Raw genomic sequence first — 25,175 nt, 5'->3', positions numbered from 1 at the left:
GTTGCACGGCTGGAGGGGGTTACAGAGTCAGGGAGGGGAGAACTCTAGGAGGGGACTGAAAACGGGGATGAAGGTTTGAAAATCAAGGTTGATGTAATGACAAGCCATTGCCGGGGGAAATGGGTCAATGGGACATGCTGTGTATGAGGACGCAGCTAGTAAGGCTTTAAGAAGTGAAATCGTTTTGCAGGTGACAGAATGGTGAGCAGAGTGTGTGGAGGGAGTGTGAGCTCACGTAACGTTGTGACCAGTGTCTCTGCGTCCCGAATGAAAGGTAGTCGTGTTTTGTTTTCCTCAGGTGTCTGGTGTGGCAGGGAGAATGGAAGACAGACCTGGTGGCAGCTGCTAACATCAACGCGGAGAGGGGGGGCCATGGCACACTCTCTCTGATCCTCAATGGACAGGTAGGTAATGAGGTGGGCACACCAACTGCAGTAAGGACTGTGGGTGCTGAGATCCTAAATGTAAAACACTCCTGTCTGTCAGCATTACATCAGGAAAGTAGGTGGCCACTTTGAATCATACATTTTCACTGTACAGAAGGTGGCCATTCAGCCCTTTTCGTAGGTGGTGACTCTTGGAAAATGCTGTCCAATTAGTTCCACACTCCCTGCTCTCTCCTAGTTTTTTGAAAAAATTCCTCTTCAGCTTCCTTGTGTCACCAATTGTGTGGCACAATCACCTGTGCTCAACGGGACAAGTGATAGTGACACAACGGGACAGGCTTTGAACAGATCTGGCAATGCAAAACTGGGCATCCATGAGGTGCTGTGGGCCACCAACAGCAGCATAACTGTACTCCAGCACAATCTGTAACCTCATGGCCTGGCATATCCCTCACTCAACCAACACTCAAGCCAGGAAATCAACCCCGGTTCAGTGGAGAGTGCAGGAGGGCATGCCCGGAGCAGCACCAGGTATACCTGAAGATGAGGCGTCAACCTGGTGAAGCCACCAAAAGGACTACTTGCCAAACAGCATAAGCAGCAAGTGATAGAGCTAAGTGATCCCACAACCAACAGGTCAGATCTTAGCTTTGTAGTCCTGCCAGATCTTGATGAAGAATTAAGCAGCTCACTTGAGTAGGAGGGTCCACAAATATCCCCTTCCTCCATGATGGAAGAGCCCAGTCCATCAGTGCAAAGGTAAGACTGAAGCATTCTTCGCAATCTCCAGCCAGAAATGCTGAGTGGATGATCCATCTCCAACTCTTCTAGTTTTCCCCAGCATCACAGATACCAGTCTTCAGCCAACTTTGATTCCTTCCATGTGATATCAAGAAACAGATGGTGGCACTGGATACTGTAAAAGTTATGGTCCCAGCAATAGTACCAAAGACATGTGCTCCAGAACTTGCTACCCAGGCTCTTCCAGTACAGTTACAACACTGGCATCTACCTGACAATATGGAAAATTGTCCTGTCCAGGTCCAAATGCAACAATGTCTGGATAATATCCAGGCTTGAGCTGACAGGTGGCAAATTACATTGATGCCACACAAATGCCAGACAACTGCCATCACCATCAAGATATAACCCACCCATAGAGGGTGCTGCATTGTTGGAGATGCTGTTTTTCAGATCACTGTGCCTCAGTACACGTGACAATAAATTCAACTCCATTCAATGTGAAACTGAGGCCTGAGCTTTACACTGAGGTGGATGTGAAAGGTTGGGTGGGATGTGAAAGGTTGGGTGGGATTTTTCAAGGCATTACAATGTTGTTATCAGAGGGCCCCTGGCATTATTTAGATACCAAGCTATGTTACAGAAACAGATGATCTGATCATTATCAGTGTGCTGTCTGTGGACCTTGCTGTGCATAAACTTGCTGCTGACTTTGCTACATGTGAATGGTAGAGGCACTTTGAAAAGTATCTAATTGGTTATGAAGAGTTTTGAGAAAGTGGTTGAGAAAAATGCTACATAAATATAAGGCAGTATTTCTGATCAAGGAGAAAGTGAGGACTGCAGATGCTAGAGGTCAGAGCTGAAAATGTGTTGCTGGAAAAGCACAGCAGGTCAGGCAGCATCAAAGGAGCAGGAGAATCGACGTTTCAGGCATGAGCCCTTCTTCTGATCTAGCAATACTTGAAGTTCAACCCCATCCAGGACAAAGCAGCCGCTTGATTGGCACCACATCCATAAGTATTCACTCCCTCCCCCACCGACGCTCAGTAACAGCAGTGTGTACCATCTACAAGATGCACTGCAGAAATTCGCCAAAGATCCTCAGGCAGCACCTTCTAACAGCTCCCCCCCCCCCACCCCGGCAAGTTCCCCTCTGAGTCACTCACCATCCTGAGTTGGAAATATATCGCCGTTCCTTCACTGTCGCTGGGTCAAATTGCTGGAATTCCCTCCCTCAGGGCATTGTGGGTCAACCCATAGCAGATGGATGGCAGCGGTTCAAGAAGGCAGCTCACCCCTACCTTCTCAAGGGTCAACTAGGGATGAGCAGTAAATGCTGGACAGCCATGTCCTGTGATTGGAATGTTTAAGAATGATGTGTTTTGTTTGCTAGTTGAAGCGGGTGGATTTCTTGAGCAGCACTCCAGTGGTCCCTGTGAAGACTCGTCCAGCCCTTGATGATCTCCTATCTGATCTCCTCGATGACTTCTGTCCATCGTTCCCCTGTCTCTCTGCACTCGTAAGTCCCTGGAAAAGGTTTGGGATTAGAAATGTGATTTCCCTGTGAGATTGTGTGTGTGTGTGTCCAAAATCAATTCTTCCCTACCATGGGGATCCTGATCAAACACCTTGCTAAAACCCATATATACCACATCCACTGCTCTACCTTCATCAATGTGTTTGTCACATCCTCAAAGAATTCAGTAAGATTTGTGAAATGTGACCTGCCCTTCTCAAAGCCATGCTGACTATCTCTAATCAAACTATGGTTGTCCAAGTAATCATCAATCCTTTCTCTCAGAATCTTCTCCAATACTTGATCTACCACTGACACAAGACTGATCTGTAATTCCCAGGATTATCCTTATTCCCCTTCTTGAACAAGGGAATAATTCCAGTGGACAGTGAGGATGCAAAGCTCATTGCTAAAGGCACTGCAATCTGTTCCCTCACTTCCTGTTCTAACATTGGGTATATCCCGTCTGGCCCAGGGGAATTGATCTATCCTTATGATTTTTCAAAATTTTCAGCACATCCTCCTTCTTAACATTAATCTGTTCTGGCATATCCGTCTGTTTCACGCTGTCCTCAGAAATGTTAAAGTCCCTCTCAATCACTGAAGCAATGTATTTACTAAAGACCTCCCCAACCTTCTCCAACTCCAGGCACAAGTTCCCCCCACTGTCCCTAATCGGCCTTACCCTCACTCTGACCATCCTCTTGTTCCTCACATAACTGTAGAATGCCTTGGGGTTTTCCTTAATCCGACCTGCTAAAGCTTTTTCATGCCCCCTTTTCACTCTCCTAAGTCCATTCTTCAGTTCCTTCCTGGCTACCTTGTAACCCACTGGAACCCTGTCTGATCCTTGCCACCTCAACCTTAAGGAAACCTCCTTCTTCCTCTTGACTAGATGCTCCACATCCCTTGTCATCCAAGGTCCCTTCACCCTACCATCCCTTCCTTGCCTCAGTGCTGGACAGGTTTGTCCCACTATCAGCAAGTGCTCCCTAAACAACCTCCACATTTGTCACCCATTTCTCTGAGAATATCTGTTCCCAATTTAAGAGCTCCAGTTTGTGCCTAATTGCATTGTAATTCTCCCTCCTCCACTTAAATCCTTTCCCATGCCATCTGTTCCTATTCCTCTCCTTGACTATAGTAAAGGTCAGGGAGTTGTGATCACCACATCACCGAAATGCTCTCCCACAAAGAGATCTGGCACCTGGTCTGATTGGCAACCAATCACCAAATCCAATATGGCCTCCCCTTTAGTCGACCTATCTACATATTGAATCAGGAACCCTTCCTGGACACATCTGACAAGACTGGTCCATCAAACTGTTTGTACTAAGAAAGTTCCAATCAACATTAGGGAACTTAAAGTCACCCACGACAACACCCTGTTACTTCTGTACCTTTCCAAAATCTGCCTCTGTGCCTCTGCTATTTGGAGGGTCTGTAGAAAACTCCAGTAAAGTGACTGCTCCTTTCCTGTTTCTGACTTCCACCCATACTGACTCTTAGACTCTTGAATAGGCTCATGGAAGATGGAAGATAGTAAAATGCAGGATATGTAGGTTAATCTGATCTTACAGTAGGATAAAAGTTCGGCACAACATCGCGGGCTGAAGCACAGTACAGTACAGGTCCCTGATCAGCTTGTATCTGTCTGATTCCTGACTCATTTATCAAGTCAGAGGGGGAATATAACCCCCAAATGCTTCAATTAATAGCATCTAAAGGTTTTCTCTACTATTAATAAGGTATGTACAAAATGTTACTTTCAAAACAGTCGGAACAGGCCATTCAGCCCCTCGAGCTAGGTTTGTTGTTCAATCAATAAATACCTCTGCTCTATTTTCCCACCTGAGGTCAATATCTTTTGATAGTCTTGTCCAAGAACACATGCTAATCTGGATGCGTCAGCTCCAAATGATCCTCCATTTCTCTGTCAACTGTTTTCTGTCAACTTGATTGAGTTTTTTGAAGGAGCAACAAAGAGGATAGATGAGGGCAGAGCAGTGGACGTAATCTATGTGGACTTCAGTAAGACATTCAACAAGGTTCCCCATGAGAGACTGGTTAGCAAGGTTATATTTATTGGCATACTGGGTGAACTAACCATTTGGATACAGAACTGGCTTGAAGGTAGAAGACAGGGTGGTGCTGGAGGGTTGTTTTTCAGACTGGAGGCTTGCGGTCAGTGGCGTGCCACACGGATCGATGCTGGGTCCACTACTTTTCATCATTTATATAAATGATTTGGATATGAACATAGGAGGAATAGTTAGTTCGTTTGCAGATGACACCAAAATTAGCGATGTAGTGGACAGCGAAGAGGGTCACCTCAGATTACAATGGGATCTTGATCAGATGGGCCAATGGGCTGAGGAGTGGCAGATGGAGTTGGATTTAGATAAATGCTGCATTTTGGAAAAGCCAATCAGAGCAGGACTTACACACTGATTGGTAAGATCCTGGGGAGTGTTGCTGAACAAAGAGACCTTGTGTTATGGACTAGGCCAGACCACTCAAAACATTCTTAAGCAGGCATCCCTAGACCTAACTTTGCCATTTGTTTTGGTAAATCTACAGTGAATATTACCTGGAGTAAGATAGCTAGGTTGGCTACTACATTTTAAAACAGACAAAAAAATGTATTCACAGAAATACACAATGAAACACAAAGAACAAAGAACCCCTACAGAACTGCCTATCTAACTAGATTTAATTATGCTGTTCCAAATACGCACAACAATCCCAATAAGCAAACTCTACAAATGGAACACCTGCTTACAGGTTGACGTTGAAGGGCAGAAAAGAGACAGTTTCCACACAGCTCCCTGTTGAACTTCCCAGTTCAAGACTGAACTAAAACCAGCTCAACTCAGCTAGAGAGCTGACCACTCCCCTCTCTTTATACAGGTCACTTCTAAAACATGACCACTTTGGCCTGAAGTCTCATCAGTTTACATATATACAAAAGGCCCCTCAAAATCCTTTTCATCTCTGTACCAAACCAAACTGATCGAAGCTTGGCTCAATTTATCGCCCTCTGAAAAAAAATCAAGGACAGAGTCTCCTTGGGCTACGGAGCAGCATTTTGGAAATAAAAGGACTAGCTTTGTGACACCTCCCTCCTTTCTAAAATAAATAAAACCATCAATACCAAAAGATGGCTTCATTTTTAACTCTTCAAAACCCCGGTTAGTAGTTTAAACACACATATACACTATACTAACTATAAACATGCAAAACCTCATGCAAATTCAGGCCAAAGTATACCCACCACTGAACTCCTTCGTATCTCATTCGAGTCTTGGTAATGCATCGACAATCATGTTTCTGTGAGCTGTCACCTACACAATTGTCAAAGCGAACGGCTGCAACAACAAGCTCCATCTGAACAGACTGGCATTTTTGTCCTGAAATTTCTCCACAAATCCAGTCTATGTGATTGTCTCAGATGCGTTGCTGGTAATATAAACTGAAATGTTGTAATGCCAACACCCAAGCTCAAAGTCTCATTCCCACCCCCCCCACCCCCACCCCCGTTGAATATTTCTGATGATGATGAACATTCAACCTCCTGGAAAAATACCCAATGGGTCTTTCTATTCCCTTGTCACCCTCCTGCAGGAGCACCGCACCGACCCCCACACCGCTGTCATCGATAGCCACCTTGAAAGGCTTTGTATAATCAGGTGTGGCTAATACTGGGGCAGTGATTAACATAGTTTTTAGGCTGTCAGTGCGCTGTCCACTGAAACTTCTTGCCCTTTGTTAACAAGTCGGTGATTGGAGCAGCCACACGGCTAAAGTCCGGCACAAACGTTCGGATAAAATCCACTCAATCCCAGGGACTGTAGTACTGCTTTTTTTTCGTTGACTGTGTGGGAAATTCCTGATTATTTTTGTTCTTGCATCCTGTGTGGCCATTTGTCCGTGTCGAAAATGTGTTGCTGGTTAAAGCACAGCAGGTCAGGCAGCATCCAAGGAATAGGAAATTCGACGTTTCGGGCATAAGCCCTTCATCAGGAATGAGGAGTGGGTGCCAGGCAGGCTAAGATAAAAGGTAGGGAGGAGGGACTTGGGGGAGGGGCGATGGAGATGTGATAGGTGGAAGGAGGTCAAGGTGAGGGTGATAGGCCGGAGTGGGGTGGGGGCGGAGAGGTCAGGAAGAAGATTGCAGGTTGGGAGGGCGGTGTCCGTGTCCAATAACACGGCCCACGAAGGTGACTTGGCCTTTGGCAAATTCACTTTTAGCTCGATTTACCACCAAGCCTGCCCTCCAAAGTCGATCAAACAAGTCTGATAAATGCTGTAAATGTTCCCTCCATGAGTGACTAAAAATCACCAGGTCATCAATATACACCACACCTTGAAAAAAGGACAGAGTCTCCTTGAGCCAGGGAACAGCTTTTCTAAACAAAAAGGACTAACTTTATGACACTTGAAGTGCAGGTTCATAGCTCCTTTGAAAGTGGAGGACAGTGAAGAAAGCACTTGGTATGCTTTCCTTTATTGTTCAGAGCACTGAGTACAGACGTTGGGAGGTCACGTTGATGCTGTACAGACAGTGGTTAGGCCCCTTTTGGGATATTGCTTGTAATTCTGGTCTCCCTGTATAAGAAGGGTGTTGTGAAACTGGAAAGGGTTCAGAAAAGATTTACAAGGATGTTGCCAGGGTTGGAGGATTTGAGCTACAGGGAGAGGCTGAACAGGCTGGGGCTGTTTTCCCTGGAGTGTCGGAGGCTGAGGGGTGACCTTATAGAGGTTTATAAAGTCAGGAGGGGCATAAATAGGATAAATAGACAAAGTCTTTTCCCTGAGGTAGGGGAGACCAAAACTAGAGGGGATAGGTTTAGGGTGAGAGGGGAAAGATATGAAAGGGACCTGAGGGGCAACATTTTCATACAGAGGGTGGTGCATGTATGGAATGAGCTGCCAGAGGAAGTGGTGGAGGCTGGTACAATTACAACATTTTAAAAGGCATTTGGATGGGTATATAATAGAAAGGGTTTGGAGGGATATGGGCCGGGTGCTGGCAGGTGGGACTAGATTAGGTTGGGCTATCTGGTCAGCACGGATGAGTTGAACCGAAGGGTCTGTTTCTGTGCTCTACATCTCTATGACTGAACTTTGCTCCCACTATCCCCAGCCAAAAACTACATTTTCTCCCTCTCTATCCTTGTAACGTCTTTGATCACCTTCAATTTGGTCATCCTTTAATTTTATGTTCTCAAGGGGATTAGAGTTTAGATTGTACACGCCTTGCTTATAACTTAACTCTTACAACTGTGGTCCCACTGTAGTGAATCTGTGCTACTGCCCTCCACCAACAATCTCTCCTTCCTGGGGAATACTCCCAGTCAAACCTTTTGGCCAGTCCGTGTAGGAAACCCAGAAATCTCCGGGTGAGGTGGTATCGGGGGTGGGTGGGGGGAGGGGTGATGTGTGGTTCTACACTAACATCTTGGTCCTGTCTGCAGCCTCGGGTGGACCATGCCCATCTACAGCAAGACACGAGCCTGAATTTCACCCTGAAGATGGAGGAGGCTTCCTGTCCTCGGGCACCATTTCCTGCTCCGTTAGGGGACACGGACTCCTCTGGAAAGGACACAGACTCTTCTGGAAAAGAGACAGATTCTTCCGACGAGCTAGGTGAAGCTGTGAATAATATTTTTTTAAAAAACACAGCTGTTCTAAATCAGAAACAAAATCATAAATTGCTGGAAAAGCTCAGCAGGTTTGCCAGCATCTGTGGAGAGAAATCATAGTTAACGTTTTGGGTCGAGTGACCCTTCCTCAGAATTGATTGTGATGAGGAAAAGGTTGGTATATATGCTGAAGGTTGGGTTGGGGGAAGGGAGAGGCGTATGCAATAGGTTGAGATGGAGCTCAGAGTGACAAACAGTTGGGTAGACAAAGGAATGGGTCAGGTTCAGTCTGGGAGAATGAATAGCTGCTTATGGGGACCGTTAGTGGCTGACAATGGGATGGTTGTGGTATTAGCCCATGTAATGACAGGGCCTGGTGTGTGGGGGTTAGGGGGAAGGACATGGGAAAAGGTGCTCAGGCCCTAAAACTGTTGAACTCGGTATTGAGTCCTGAAGGCTGCAGGGTGTCCAAGTGAAAAGTGAGGTGGTGTTCTTCCAGTTTCACTTTAGGGCCTCAGCACCTTCTCCCAAGTCCTTACCCAACCCCCACAGACCAGGCCCTGTTATCACATGGACTTTTATCACAAACAATCTGTCGCGAATGGACCCATTGATTCTCCCAGGCTGACTGTTTCCCCTTCCTTTGTCTGCTCAACTGATCTTCTCTCTCTCTGGGCTCCATCTCTACCTATTGTTTACCCTTCATCCAACCCCCACCCCATCTTGGACCCAAAACATTAACTCTGCTTTCTTTCTCAACAGATGCTGCCAAACCTGCTGAGTTTTTCCAGCAATTTCTGCTTTTGTCGGTGAAGCTATGGTTGGTTCCGTTGAGTAGATGGTGTGGCCATGGGAGGTCACCTGCCCCAAGGACCATCTAATGGAGATGTTTCAGATGGTCAAAGGAGTTGGTAGACTGTAGATTTGTTTTGAGGAGGTGGGAAGGGGGAAGCAGCCCAGGTTAAGGGGGAAAATGGTTACAAACTCCAACTTGTGCCCAACTGTTCAAGGGTAATGTCAGGAAACTCCTTCACACGGAAGAGAATGACTATGAGAAGCTCTCGCTAAGCGTTTTGGATTCTGGGAGAGGTAGGGGTGCTGGTTGAAAACTTCCAAACTGAAATGTATTTGTCGAAGGGAAGAGGGGCAGTTCCCTCCATTGTAGGGAAGAACAGCCTTTTGAAAATTCGGTGATCTGGGAGTTACCAAAACTTCAAATGTCCCAGACTAAGCCCCTGACCCCACCGGGCTGGCTGAAGATTTGGCACGTTGCCACGTTAAATAACATATTATGGGATGGAGGGATGACAGTTGACTGTTCCTGTTTCTGTCCTAGGTAGTGATGCTGGTGTGAGAAGACTGAAAGGTGAGCAAGCACTGATTCTAAACATCAGACTAAATCAAAGAAGTTTCCCTTTAACCGTGGGGTCGAGGGTGGGAAGGGGGCTGGGGGGGTGAGGTGTACCCTGCTACCTGTGGACTTGCTCATAACCTACTGGGAAATGTTTAGCTTGTGCTGTGAATATATGACAGTCTCCATAATTCACTCACTTTCTAGACACTGGGTCTGGGTCTGTGCCGTTTGAATGGACACTGTGCAGTAACATTAGTCCCAAAGGGAGTAATTCAGTCCCCTTGGGAAAAGACACTGTCCACAACACTCCAGCTGGGGTCTAACAAGGGTCTTGTACAAACCCACCATCACCTCCCTGCTTGTGTACTCCATGCCTCTATGTATAAAGCCGAGGACTGTGTGCTTTATTTACTGCTCTCTCCCTGGGTCAAAGAAAATTACAGCACAGGAGCAGGCCCTTCGGCCCTCCAAGCCTGTAAGGAGTCCTGCCTCCTTTTAATGATCTGTGCACATCTACACCCAGCTCCCTCTGATCCTGCACTCGCCCCTTTACAATGGTTTCCCCTGTTTTATTATTGTCTTTCAATGTTCTTCGACCAAAATGCATTGCCCTACAATCCTCTGCATTGAACCTCATCTGCTCCCTCTTCGTCCACACCACCAACTTGTCAATGTCCTTTTGGAGTCCCATGCCATCTTCCTCACAGTTTGTTTTCTTCTAAGTGTCTCCTTAACACCAAAACAATGTCTAAACCTCAGTGAAACTTCCTGTGACCTATCCAGCTGTGGATTGCTGTCACCGTCGGGTCAGTAAAACTTCCTGAGAGTCACTGAGCAGCCTTTAGTGACACTTGTTTGGTACAAGCTGTTCATGTGATTGTTGGCCAATCAGGTTCTGTTTCACACAGAGGAGTACATCCCTGAACGGAATCAGACTCTGTGTGCCATCAGCTCATCCTGGGAAGGAAAAGCTCTGGTTCCTGGGAAAGCCCTGTGATTCCCAAGCACCCTGATGTGACCCCTCCCTCTCTCTCTCGCTCGCTCGTTCATTAACTGACTGCAGAGATGTCCCCCTCTCGCTGTTTTGCAGCCTGTCCAAGTCCACGCTGGAATCACACACTGTGCCTGAGTGACCCAGACACAGCCATTCTGATTGGAGGGGAGAGGGGACCGAAGAGCTACTGTAAAGATGGTCTGTGGAGGTTGGAGCTTGGTGAGTGACATCAGGGAACTGGAGAAACTGCGATGGGCTCTGGGCACCATGCAGTTAGGAGGTAGTGACTATTGAGCTTCCAGTGATGGAGAGTTCAAATGAGAACAGTCTCCAAGATTCTATCTGTGATCTGTTCAGTATCAAAATTAAATTTATCAAAGTGATCTAATTGAACAGTTAAGATGATGAAAAGATTTAATAGGATTAATAGAAAGAAATTATGTTACCTATCAGGGCAGTCCAGGACAAGAGAACAGAATCTCCAAATTCAATTCAAACTAACAAAAGGGCACACTCAACCCCAAAATGCTGTTGTTGTCTTTTGTATTCTTGATGTGATATCGCTGGATGGGCCAGTATTTATTGTCCATCTCTAACTGCCCTTGAACTGAGTAATTAGCTTTGCCTTTTCAGGGGGCAGTTTAGAGTCAACCACCTTACTGTGGGTCTGAAGTCCCATGTGGACCAGACCAGGTAAGGATTGCAGTAGTGAACCAGGTGGGCTTGTCTCACAATAAAAACTGTCTTTATTTTTCTTTCTTGTTGTGGGGTCAACTGGGAAAAGGATTATTTTACAAGAGAGGACTGAGGGAAGAATTTCTGTACCTGCTTTTAAAAAAGCAAGTTACTGAACTTCATTGTAAGTTGTGTTGCTTTACAAACATTTAGTGGGGAGGGGGAACGTGTAAAGAAATGGCACAGCACCAGGTCATGTTTACAAAGCAACATTCGGCTGGCAACATGTAGCTGATTAGTCTGTGCACCTTGTGACCAGTCTTGGATTCCAAAGATGAAGGTCATCAGCCTGATGACAGCTGTCTGGACCCTGGGTAACTGAACAGCATGTGGATATGTGCGAGACAGTGAGAAGCCTTTGGAATGGATGTGATATTCCCCGCCCCCCCTCTGCCTACAAAAGCTACACAAAGTTAGTTGTTTCCTGCTATCGGTTGTTGTAAGCTGTGGCTTTTACCCAATAAGTCAGAGACTTTTATCATTTGTCACTCTGTGCCTCCTATGAAGAAGCGAAAGAATCTGAAGGAAAAGATGAGAGAACTGAAGGACTCTGGACACAAAAGGCACAACCTATCAAATCCCGAAGACTGGTACCAACCAGCTCCCTTCCAAGTACTTTTTATCCCTTTATATCATAACATCAATGTTTTACAGATATACCCCACATTTCGAGCATTCTCCTGCCAGTTCGCTTTTATCTGTTTTCTAACTGAAAGAGGATTTTCTCTTTTACAAAAAAAGCATGTGCAGTAAGTGTGTCGCCACCAAGTGCTTTCCCCAGCATCAGCTTTGAACTGTGTCTGAGAGCATCTGTGCTTTACCTCCATTTATTTTGTGATTCGTTAGCAAGCTATGTCTTAAGGTATCCTGTACCTCCTCCTACCCCAACCTCTGGCCTTTACTGTATGTTAGTGTTAGTTTAGGGTTTTGTGTGTTTTATTTGGTTGGATTTGTTTGGGTCTGGGAACACTCAAAAAGTTTTCCTAAATTTAATGGGACTTGCTTCTTTGCTTTATGCCATTTCAGCTTATGAGCAGTTTCGTAGGAACGCTCTACTTTCAGATCTGTATTTTGATTCTGGATGTTTGTGTGTAGAGGGAGTCTCACAAGGGGATTAGTGTTTTAACTATAAGTTATAGGGTGGCAGTCCACAGATTCTAACCATAAGTAATCCTCACAATTCCTCCTGTTCCCCCATCACCATCATTGGTTACTGGGCTGTTCAGTGGTTTTCAATCCACCCCTAAGCAAATCTCAGACCCACCAGATCCCTCACACTCCCAGTAAAGTCTTGCAGACCTGATTAGATGCATTCGAGAATGTGAGTGGAAGTAGCTACAGAGTGTGGATGCACTGGGAGTAATCTTCCAGGGATCTTTAGATTTTGAAAAAGTCTGAACAAATTGGAAAACTGTCGGTGTAACACCTTTGTTTCAAATAGGAGGAAGATAAAAATAAAGCAAGTAACCATATGCCAGTTAGCTTAAGGTCTGTCATTGGAAAATGTCAGAGTCTATTATAAAGGTTATAGTAGCAGAGCATTTAGAAGTACATACATATAATCTAGCAGAGTCTGCATGGCTTCATGAAGGGGGTATCACACCTCATGCATTTACTACATTGTTTGAGGTGGGAACAAGCAGGGTAGAAAATGGGGAAGCAGTGGATGTAATATTTTTGGATTTTCAGAAAGTACTTGATAAGGTGCCACACATTAGGATACTTCTCAGACCCCATGGTGTTGAAGGTAGAGGATTGGTTAACTCCTAGAAGACAGAATGGGGATAAGGGAATGTTTTCAGGATGGCAACCTGTAACTAGAGGAATTCCACAGGGATCAGTGCTGGGCCCAAAATTATTGACAAGATCTGTATTGACTTGGATGAGGAAAGTGAATGTACTATCGCAAAGTTTGTAGATAACACAGAGGTGGGAGAAAGGCTGCAGACAGAGGGATTTAGCAATCTTCATTCATGAATCACCAAACGCTAGCATCTGAGATCCTTGGGAAATAAGAAAGGCAAATGGGATGTTGGCCTTTATTCCAAAGGGAATAGAGGTTTTTTTCTTCTACATTGATGTGTTCTTGATTTGAACTTTGAGCAGATAATGGTGAGAATTTCTGGTTTCCCTTGGAGACGACCTCGACAAAGACCATTCCAGTTCCTCGACGTGTCTGTGGTCACTCTGCCACCTATGATCCTGACACCAAACGCATCTACATTTTCGGAGGGGTGAAAGATGAGCAATGCTTCGATAATGTTTACGTTCTGGATACTTTGACCTGGAAGTGGTCTTCTGTAATTGTAAGTAGGAATACCAAAGGAAATGGCTCCTCACACAGACACACACACTACCCCACATTGACCTCCATCTCCTCCAGGTCTTTCCACTTTCGATCATCCAATGCTCTTTAATTTCTAACTGTCTTTCTGTGTGTCTCTCTCTCTCTCTCTCTCTCTCTCTGCATCTTGTGCCCTCTGAGTATTATAATCTCTTCTCCAACCCCCCCCTCCCACCCACCTCAGTTTTCCCTGCTCTAAAGAAAGCCCCCTGAGTTTATCCAGTCTCTCTTCGTTGCTGAACTGCTCCATTCCCGGCAACATCCTGGTGAATCTCCTGTGTACATCCTCCATCACAGTCATATCCTTCCTATAGTGTGGGGACCAGGACTACCCACAGTGCTCCAGCTGTGGCCTCACCAAATTCCTGTACAGCTCCAACACCACCTCCCTGCTCTTCCATTCGATGCCTTGACAGATAAAGGCAAGTGTCTCGTATACCTCCTTAGACAAATGTGTCCTTCCACCTTCGGGGATCTGGGGATAAAGCACGCCAAGATCCCTCTGTTCTCTGAGCTTCCTAGTGTCCTGTATTCATTGAGTGCTCCCTTGTCTTGTTCACCTCACATTTATCAGATTATCAAAGGCGATTGTGTATCCACCACCCCGACCCCCCACCTCCCAATGTGTGTAAATGTTGAAGATGGGGGAAAGGAAGCTGTTTGGATGATGCTCTCCTATTGTACAGTTGAGGTGTAAAAAGTGATGAGGGCCTTATAGAGAGTGCATGGGGAAAACCTGTCTCCCCAAGTGGACAGCTCCTTTAGCAGGCCCCATAGATTTTAAGGGCGAAAGTGAGGTCAGCAGATACTGGAGATGAGTAGAGAGGAAAACCACAGCAGGTCAGGCAGTATCCTGATCCAAATTGCATTGGTCTAAATGTAGTCCGGAGTTGGTTTGGGATGAGTTGGTTCCGTAGGCAGGCCCTGAGGAGGAAAATGTGGCTGTGGTAGTGACTCTGTTTCAGGACGTGACTGAAGAGCTTCAGGGCAGAGGAGATGACCTGGGAGTTACAATGAGAGAGAGACTCCGAGAGCTTTGTGGAGAAAGGAGGAGAACTTCTTCAAGGTAGGCCTCCTTGTTAGAGGCTTCACAGTGACGTTAACGTCAACTAGGTGAAAGTGAGGACTGCAGGTTAGAGTCAAGAGTGCTGGAAAAGCACAGCAGGTCATCGCCATGGATGCTGCCTGAGCTGCTGTGCTTTTCCAGCACCACTCTCTCTCGGCTGCACAGATTTGAGGTCATTGGAATGAATTGTGGGAGTGAAAATATCACCTGCCCAGAAGGTCGTGGCTGCATGGCATTCACGGCCTGGTTTGGTGGATGAGGCAGAAACCCTCAACTCCTTTTAAAGGAACCTGACTCCTCACCTGAAACTCTGGAAGCTGTGAGGTCACCTACATGGAAGGTGGTTATTGAGAGGGTGGTGTCCCCCCACTCCCCCCGTCCCCCATTTTCGCCACCACTCCCCCACTCCCGGTTTGTCTATCACTCTCAGGTAGATGTGTTATAGCCGCTGTAGCAGCGTTTATATTCACTCATCAAGACCCTGAGGGTAGATACTTCATTCCCTATCATTGGTCAGCATCCACTGTCAAACTGAAGTTGTGGAAAACTCTCCGGTGGATATAAACGATTCCACAATTTGGTAAATCTGTCAGATGACTTGCATCGATGCAATCTTTCTCAAGGCTTTTGATGGTCCCACCTATCCCCCCACAGCCCTCTGAGATCTGTCTTCCTCTGATTCTTGCCTTTATTTTATTCATTCACTGGATGAGACCAGCATTTATTGCCCGTCCCTAATTACCCAGAGGACAGTTAAGAGTCAATCACGTTGCTGTGGGTCTGGAGTCACATGGAGACCAGACCAGGTAAAGATGGCAGTTTCCTTTCCTAAAGGGGATTAGTGACCCAGATGGGTTTTTCCTGACAATTTGACAATGATATCATGGTCGCCATTAGACTCTTGCTCCCAGATTTTTACTGAATTTAGATTCCACTGTTTGCTGTGGGACTTCAGACTGGGTCCTCAGGACAGTAGCTTGTCTCAGGGTTAATATCACTAGGCCATCAGCTCCTCCCTCTCTTGGGTATCCTCAGTTTTGATCACCTCAGTATCTTCAGTTGCTAACGGCCAATGTCTACAGTTCCCTCAGAACACCCTTCTGCCTCTTTCCTCTTTTTAAGATGTGACTTAAATCCTTCCTCTTTAATTCAGTGTCCTGTTATCTGCCCTAATATCACGTGTGTAACTTGATGGTTTTTTTGTCTAAAGTCTCTTGGAGATTTTCTCTTGAACCTGCTGTGTCCTTGTTGTATCTGTCTGAGGTTTAATGGAATCGTTCTGCTCTCCCAGGGGAGGGGTAAGGTGCCCTCACTGGCCTATCACAGTGCGGTGGTCTTCCATCGGGAGCTCTTTGTATTCGGTGGGTTACTTTGCCGAACGCCACTGACCAAAGAAAGCTGCAGCAACACCCTGTACATCTTCAACGCTGAGCATGAGATCTGGTACCAGCCTATCGTGGTGGGTGAAAGGCCCCTCCCTCGCTACTGGTGAGTCACCCTCCAGATCTAGCATGGCAGGGAATGTTGGCATCAGTCTGGTTTAGTCAGAATATGGGATGAGCCAGCGTTTATTACCCACCCCCGGGTTTGCCCTGAGCACAGGGGCTACCCTTGCTTCTTGGACCAGAACCCCTTCAGAGGATGGGAACATCAACTCCATATTGGCATGGAGACTGGAGTCACATAGATCAGCACCCCGCTGCCAGGTTCCTTCCCTAAAGGACATCACTCATGGGTTTTTAACAGCAATCTGATATCTTTAAGATCACTTTGCTTAATCTTGTTTTTGTTTAGTTCCAGAGTATTTGGTCTGCTTTTGTTTCATTCACTGTTGGGATATGGGTGTTGCTGACTGGGCCAGTGTTTGATGCCCATCCCGAGTTGTCCTTGAGAAGGTGGTAGTGAGCTTCCTTCTTGAACCGCTGCGGTCCATGTCCTGGATGGTGTCGAGTTTGAGTGTTGTTATAGCTGTCCCAATCCAGGAAAAGTGGGGAGTATTCCGTCCCACTCCTGATCTGTGCCTTGTCGATGGTGGAAGGGTTTGGGGAGTTGGGAGGGGAGTTACTCTCTGCTTGCTATGGTTGGCTCGGTTCGGTTCACTTACTGTTTTGTGTCTGAGCCTGTTTGCAAACAAACAGTGAAGGGATATTAGCTCCATATCCTCCTCCTTTGTGATATTAGTTGAGGTCCAAAGGCATCTCCCCTGCCATTTGAATGGAGCCTGTGGCATCCCCTCTATCCTCCTGAGGTAGATGATGGGAGCTTGATGTCAGGTCTCGTGTGAAATGTGGTTTCCTTGGAGTCAGAATGTGGATCTGGTGAAGGGGTTGGGACTTAAACCCACAACATTCTGATTTCGATGGTCATGGTCCCTCTAGACCAGAGTGGGCAGGTCAGTGAGATGGGAGTCTGTGCACCTGTTTGGTGTCTGGAGCAGTGGGATATTGAGATGGAAATTCTACTTTCCAGGAATTCTGCAGCGTGGCCACAGGGAATGCCGGCTGCGAATGGTGGAGGTGGTTCAGCAGATGTTTCTATTTCTCCCTTGTTGTCTCTCTCTCTTTCTCTCAGTCACTCTGGCACTCTCCTGCGAGATAAACTCCTCCTGTTTGGTGGCAGTCGGAGCAGAGTGTTCCTGAACGACCTTCACATGTTGGATCTTGGTGAGGAAACTCCAGGTTTCAGGCTTAAGAACAGGGTGGGAGGGGCTATCAGAAACTCACTCCTCGGAGATTGCTCCCTGTATTGGATTGGAGTCCCCTGGAAGGGGCTACCGAAGGTAAAAATGGCGATGTTCTGGGGATAGGAAGAGGAGTTGAGAACTTTTTCACAAAAGACAAAATTATGGGATGGGCTAATGAAGGGAACGATGTCAATGGTAACTTGATGAGGTTGATGCGGTCCAATATTAGAGCTATTTGCATTAAATTTATGAACAAATGTTTTATATGGTGTAGACTTCGTGTCAGTCTGTCTGTGTCAGTCTGTCTGTGTCAGTCTGTCTGTGTCAGTCTGTCTGTGTCAGTCTGTCTGTGTCAGTCTGTCTGTGTCAGTCTGTCTGTGTCAGTCTGTCTGTGTCAGTCTGTCTGTGTCTGTCCTATAGAAACCTCAGAGTACAGGGGTGCACTGATCATCATAAACCCAGGGAAACAGGTGTGTAACCACAGACAGTTTGAAAATCTGAATTCTGGTTTTAAGATGTTGGAAATAAAAGGCGGGGGTCAGGAGTGGTGATCTTGGGGTTGTTGGATTGTCGACAGTAACTCAGTGGAATCGCATCATTGATGCTGTCACCAGGATTCCTGATTCGGAAAACTGGAATAGCTGAGGTCTATTCAGCCCTTGAACCTGTTTCATCATTCAATCCATCTCCAGCTGATCTAAATCTGAACTCCATGTCCCCACGTGTTTCTATGACCTTTAATGTTTTTTGAGGTAAATGCTATTTTGAAACTTTTAGTTGATTGCTAATCCCAACAATCTTACTGAGGGTCAAGGTGGAGAATTGCACTACTGTGAAGTGATCACCATTAAACATGATCCAGCCACCTGAGTGACTGGTACTGTCTGGGGTTGTCATGGCTTGGTGCAGGGAGTGGTGGGAGAGGGGACTACTTGTGTTTTCAGTTGAAGAATGCTCTGCAAGTTGACTTCTTTCTGAACTGACGCTGCCTGTTTCTTTTAGGCTTCATGGAGTACATTAACATCCAGGGTCAAGCCCCTCCTCCACCAAGATGGTAGGTACCAGTGAGGAACATTGACACAGACACTGCAGGAGGGCGATGGGAGAAATGCACAGCTCTAGAATCTGAGAGCTGTGAACTGGCACTGGTCCGATCCTTGCTCTTTATATTTGACGGTCTCACTGACAGACCATACAGGATAGCCAGTGTAGATTCACAAAGCAAACAGTGACAGCATTATGTTTGGTTGTGTTTCCCAAAATCTGGATGTGGGTATGATATTGGAGTTGAATAATGTGATTTGACTCCACCTAATCTGTGCTCAGGAAAAGTTTGGGGCCCCATACTATCCCTGTCCTGGGGGTGTTTGTTGGGGACAGTGTAGAGAGAGCTTTACTCTGTATCCAACCCTGTGCTGTCCCTGTCCTGGGAGTGTTTGATGGGGACAGTGTAGAGGGAGCTTTACTCTGTATCTAACCCCATGCTGTCCCTGTCCTGGGAGTGTTTGATGGGGACTGTCACAAGACTTTACAAAGAACAGTCCAGCACAGGAACAGGCCCTTCAGCCCACCAAGACTGCCTTTCTAAACTAAAACCCTTTTTGTTCTTTGTAGTCCATATCCCTGCCTGTTTGTGTGTCTGTCGAGGCTGCTGTTACAGATTGCCATTGTATCTGCCTTCGCTTTCCAGGTACTTGCCACTCTCTGCATTTTAAACAAAAACTGCCTTTCCCATCTCCTTTAAATGTACCTCCTTTAACATTAAACATCACACCCTTTGACATTAAAGTGAAAACAAAATAAGTTTGTACAATCTCTCCTTATAGCTAATACCCTCAACCTGCTAACATCCTGGCAAACTGTTTCTGTGCCTTCTCCAAAGCCTCCACATCCTTCTGGTGGTGTGCTGACCAGAACTGCATACAGTATTCCGAGTGTGATCTCACTAAAGTTCCATACAGCTGCAATCTGACTTGCTCTGACTGATGAAGGCAAGTGTACCAGATACCCTCTTGACCACTTTATTCACTCTGTATCTAATCCTGTGCTGTACATTGTTTTTATTCATTCATGGGATGAGGGTATCGCTGGTTAAAAAACAGCATTTAATGCCCAGAGGGCAGTAAGGAGTCCACCCCATTGCTGTGGGTCAGGCCTGACCAGGTAAAGATGGCAGATTCCTTCCCTAAAGGGCATTAGTGACCCAGGTAGGTTTTTCTGAGAATGGATTCATGATCATCATTAGGCTTTTATTTCCAGATTTTACTGAATTCAAATTACACCACCTGCTGTAGTGGGATTCGAGCCCAGGCCTCCAGAACATTACCTTGGTGTCTGGATTAACAGTCTAATGATAATACCACTGGACTGTTGCCTCCCTATTGGAGAAGGTACACTGCAGGAGGAATTAAGCTTGAAAATCTGGTTGGAGGGTGTTATAATCTCTCAAGTTTGCTGCTTTGGATCCAAGGTTGTTTGGCGTGTCTGGGTGTTGTGAAAGATGCTGTGACAAAGCAATTCTTTCTTCTAGCTGCCATGCTGCTGTTCCTGTGTGTGGTAACAAGATGCTGATCAGCGGTGGACATAATCTGAGCGGAGCCCTGCAGGATTTGTTCATCTTCAATATAGGTAAGGCCAAGGATGTAGCCTCTAGCTGTCATTGTCTCTTTCTGTGTGATTGTCCTATGGATTTAAAGCTCCCATTTATTGCTGTTTCTGGAGCTGTATAAATATTTTAGTTTGTTTCTCCTTATCTCTCATCTTGTGTTGTTGACTGATGACTCTGATAAACATTGCATGCTGGAATTCCTACATTGTCACCCATGAATAGGTTGGCCATTTGTTCACATGCAAACATCCTGCTGAAATAGGGCATGTCAAAACTATCCTGTGCGATAATAGTGACCCTCGTAGAACATTACAGCGCAGATCATTCTTCATGTAAACTCGCGAAAGGCCTGAAGACAGTTACTTTTGGTCCTGTAAGGTGCCCTGTTTGCCTCAGAAAGGGTAAAGTATTTTGAGAGTCTGAGCAATCGGTGAAGCCTGTAGTTTTACACTGCTGCTAAGCAGTAGCAATATGATTGAAGTTTGTTATGAACTGGTGCTGCTGTTCAGCCAAAACGATGTTGTGCCTAATACACAAAGGGAGGTGATGGTCTGGTGGTATGATTGCTGGACTGTTAATTCAGAGACCCAGATAATGTTCTGGGGACCTGGGTATAAATCCTGCCATGGAAGATGGTGGAATTTGAATTTAACATATCTGGAATTAGTAATGTAGTGATAACTGTGAATCAGTTGTCAGAAAAAACCTATCTTGGTCACTTATATCCTTCAGGGAAAGAAACTGTCATCCTTACCTGGTTTGCTTTACATGACCCAGACACACAGCAACGTGGTTGACTCTTAACTGCCCTCTGGGTAATTAGGGATATGTAGTAAATGCTGGCCTAGCCAGGGACACCCTCATCCCATGAGTGAATAAAGAGAAACAAACACAAGCATCATTTTAGTGCCAGTGTGATGCTAGATATGTTGGCTCAACATCCTGAAGGTTGGCAGATCGTATCAAACAGCATGTCCCTGCAGCTGTTCACAAGAGTGAGGTACTGACCATAACCCAAACAGCCTCACCACACTGGGTGTAAGTCTGCAATTAGATGATTCCTGTGTCATCCTGAGTATGCAAATAATTACACTGACAACTAATTTAGGGTCATCAGTCGGGTTCACTAGCAATGGTCTGGAAGGTCTGTCCATGAGTGCAGTGGGTCCTGTTTGCAGACAGAAAGAACACATGTACACACTGCACCTGTTCCAGTTCCGAGTTGTTGACTGAGATTGCAAAACAAGCATGTTCTAGTGAGGAGACCTTGGCAAAAACAGAGATCCATCTCGTGACAATTTGACCATCTGACACATTGAGTCTAATTCTTTATTCTTTCTTCTACCTCCCCCCAGACACCTACAGTTGGAGCAGTCTGTCTCACCCTATACTCTGCTCCGTGCCACGGACTGGTCACAGCCTAGTGTATCTGAACTCGAGTCGATGCAGTACAGGGTCCTGCCACAAGCTACTGGTGTTTGGGGGCTCGGACAACGCTGGGAAATTCTACAGTGACACAGTCCGAGTAGGCATGGTGCTGGATGGGGACTGAACCAACCTCTCCTGAAAATTAACTTCCATGTAAGTGTGTGGCGGTAAACTCTAGGAGCAGGCGATGTGGACAACAGCCATCTGACCATCCAATAGCTAACCAATTTTGCACTTTATTAAAAGTTACAATTGAGGCCTTTGTCTTGTTTTAATAATGCAAATAATAATCCCGAACAACTGCTCAGGGCAGTGCTCAGACACCCTCACTATCTGAGTGTTAGGACAGAAGAGCTGTAAGGGATTAAAACGATCAATGTTTGTGATTCTCAGTCAAGTTCCTGATGGGTAGGAATACGCCAACATGCAACACAGTGACTTTGGAAAGGGAGGGAGCTTTCAGTATTCTTCCTGGAATTTGATTGGTTACACAGTACTGACAAGGCTAGAAGTTATCACCTCGTCTTTAATTGTTCTTGAAGATGTTTATGAGGCAATCCAAAAACTGGTCAAAAAGAATAATGAAGTCTGCATCTTATCCCGCTGTCTTCCAGTTATATAGACACAGACGTTGTGCTCAGTTTTACAAAACCCTGTTCGATCATATCCACAGTCACTCTGAGCACTTCTAGGCACCACACCACAGGGAGGTGAAATTGTCTTTGGATGATTTATGGTGTTAGATTTCCAGAATACTAAGGGTTAAATTGCAAACTGATATTATGCAGATTAGGGTTGTATTTCCTGGAATTTTAAAGGATGAGGATGATTTCATTAAAACAAAATGTTAAAGCAGCATGGTTAGTGTGAAGGAGACTTTGAGTGAGACTGAGTCAGAGTGAGTGAAACTGGGAATTTGATGAAAAGGGGGACAGATGTTCTTTCAGGTTTACAGCAGGATGTAAACTCTCTCTAGAATGGGAAAGGATAGAAGTCATGGCTGAAGAGGATGACTTGCAGTGAGATCAATGGTGGAGCGATGTCACAAACCGCAATGTGACATGAGTGCAAAGAATGCAACTAATTTGTGAATAGGATTAGTGAGCATTTCATACAATCATATAGTACAGAAGAGGCCCTTTGGCCTGTTGTGGCTGCACTGGCAAAAAAACTACACTAGTCCCACTATGCAGCACTTGGCCCAGAGCACTGGATGCTATGCATTTCTATTCTTTGAAGTAAAGGTAAGATGTGTTCAATGTTTCCTTTTTCTTAAATAACTGGTTAGGTATTGAGGAAACTGGTGTCTTTTACAATGTTTTTTAATATAAAACATAAAGAGTGGGAATCTAGTATAATTAGTAAATTACTTCAAGTATGGTAATGATGGCAGGATAGGTGATGTGTTGCTCCTGCAACATGTGAAAGCTGCTGGACTCCGTGATTAGGATGAGCATATCTATAGTTAGCGTTTGCAGTTTAAGAAATTTCAGATCAGAGTTGAGGGACTGGAGTCCCAGCTGTAGATGCTGCATCACATCAGGAAGGCAAAGTTACCTGGACACTTTATTCCAGGTGATGGGCATAATCCTCAAACTAGGAAATTAAAATTTGGTCTGTGGAAACTGATGGGAGTATGACAACAGCTGGAGCAGGTCTGGCTACCAAAAGGAACCTTGACCTCTGGAATTTTGCAGAAGTTACAGGGTTCTCTGTGGATTGGGGAGGATCAGTGAACTGATCAAGGGATCTTGGTAAAGGGAGCTATTCAAATTCAGAGTGTATTTGGGACAGTTTCCTAGAATGGTACATTGTGATTCGGACCATGAATCAGGCTAATTTTGATCTTTCGATGTGCAATGAGGTAGGTCTCATAAATGAGTATAAGAATCTGCTCGAATTTGAAAAGGAAAAGCTTGGGTCAGAAACAACTGTGCTGGACGTAAATCAGGATAATTAAAGAATGGAGGGAAGTGTTGGCCGGAGTCGACTGGGAAATGAATTTAACAGCAAAGCTGGTTGAACAATTGTAGATATTTCAGAAAACAGCTCATAACTCACAACAAAGCTATATCCCAATGAGAAAGGAAGGTTCTAAGAAGAGGAAGCTCATGATAAAATCAACAAATGATGACCAAGAAAAAGAGAAAATAAGCCTTGAAAGTAAACTCGCACATAATATCAAAACTGACAGTCACACTATTTTAAGTATAATTGAGATGGCAAATAAACACATATGGCTCACCAGTGAACTTTAAAGTTATGTATAATCAAAGAGATAAAACTAAGTTTAAAAAAGGCCTATTCAAGAATTCAACTGGTAAAAATAATGGAGAACCAGAAAATGGCAGAGGACTTGAATAAAAACTTTGTACCCTGAAGGTGGCTGCACAGGTGGATAGAGTGGTCAAGAAGGGTTCTCCCTGTGTCTGCGTGGGTTTCCTCCCACAATCCAAAGATGTGCGGGTCAGGTAAATTGGCCATGCTAAATTGCCCGTAGTGTTAGGTAAGGGGCAAATGTATGGGTGGGTTGCGCTTCGGCGGGTCGGTGTGGACTTGTTGGGCCGAAGGGCCCGTTTCCACACTGTAAGTAATCTGATCCTAATCTAAAAGACAAGCATACCATATGCCTTTATCAGACGGGGTATTGAGTATAAGAGCTGGCAGGTCATGTTAAAATTGTACAAGACATTGGTTTGGCCGCATTTAGAATACTGTGCGCGGTTCTGGTCGCCACATTACCAAAAGGATGTGGACACTTTGGAGAGTGTTTACAAGGATGTTGCCTGGTATGGATGGTGCTAGCTATGAAGAGAGGTTGAGTAGGTTAGGATTGTTTTCATTAGAAAAAAGATTGGGGAGAATCTAATTGAGGTTTACAAAATCATGAAGAGTATAGACAGGATGGATAGAGATAAGCTTTTTCCCAGCATGAGGGATTCTAGCAAGTATTTGGGTGGTGGTGCCTGGAATGTGTTGCCAGCTAAGGTAGTTGAGGAAGGCACGGTAGATTAATTTAAGGTGCGTCTAGACAGATGCATGGGTAAGTGGGGAGCAGAAGGATACAGATGTTTAGGAATTGGGCGATAGGTTTAGACAGTGGATTTGGATCGGCTCAGGCTTGGAGGGCCGAAGGGCCTGTTCCTGGGCTGTAAATTTTCTTTGTATCAGTCTTCACGCTAGATAACACTAATGGAATGTCAAAACTGCAAAATATTGTGGATCAAAGGATCGAAAATAAATTCAATAACTATCAATAGAAAAAAATGTGCTAGGGAATTTCATAGGGCTGAAGACTGATTAAATCTGCTGGACCTGACAATGCATCCTAGGATATTTAAAAATCATCTGCAGAGCTAGTGAATGCAATGGTAATAATTCCGAAATGCTTAGATTCTGGAAATTTCCCAGTGAATTGAGAGTCTCCCTTAAAAAGGGAAGGAGACAAAAAAAATCACAGGTAACTCTAGACCTTTTTACTTAATTGGAAATGTGTTGAGTTGATTTAAAAAGGAAATAGTCTGAAGAGGGATAGAGACTGGCTAAGTGATTGGACAAAAATGTAGTGGATGGAATATAATGTGGGAAAATATGACATTATACACTTTGACAGGAAGAATAGAGGAGCTGATTATTATTTAAACAGGGAAAATGTTGAAAGTTAAGAGGTGA

At 45.2% G+C, this 25,175-nt stretch overlaps 1 protein-coding gene across 1 annotated transcript in view; it reads left to right on the top strand.

Annotated features, from left to right (window-relative positions):
• Positions 1-21,716, top strand: part of zgc:163014 (uncharacterized protein LOC100038766 homolog) — a 35,339-nt gene extending 13,623 nt beyond the window's left edge. The window contains exons 3-12 of the mRNA XM_060829014.1: positions 299-404; positions 2,524-2,649; positions 8,124-8,295; positions 10,736-10,858; positions 13,481-13,680; positions 16,076-16,272; positions 17,356-17,447; positions 18,470-18,521; positions 19,998-20,095; positions 21,431-21,716. Of these exons, the coding sequence (XP_060684997.1) occupies positions 299-404; positions 2,524-2,649; positions 8,124-8,295; positions 10,736-10,858; positions 13,481-13,680; positions 16,076-16,272; positions 17,356-17,447; positions 18,470-18,521; positions 19,998-20,095; positions 21,431-21,627 (1,363 nt within the window). The 3' untranslated portion in view covers positions 21,628-21,716. The remainder of the gene's footprint in view (positions 1-298; positions 405-2,523; positions 2,650-8,123; positions 8,296-10,735; positions 10,859-13,480; positions 13,681-16,075; positions 16,273-17,355; positions 17,448-18,469; positions 18,522-19,997; positions 20,096-21,430) is intronic.
• Positions 21,717-25,175: the final 3,459 nt, after the last annotated feature.

The sequence above is a fragment of the Hemiscyllium ocellatum genome, chromosome 8, assembly GCF_020745735.1.
Source record: "Hemiscyllium ocellatum isolate sHemOce1 chromosome 8, sHemOce1.pat.X.cur, whole genome shotgun sequence".
NCBI classification, from domain to species: domain Eukaryota; kingdom Metazoa; phylum Chordata; class Chondrichthyes; order Orectolobiformes; family Hemiscylliidae; genus Hemiscyllium; species Hemiscyllium ocellatum.
This window is presented reverse-complemented; position numbering and strand designations above follow the sequence as displayed.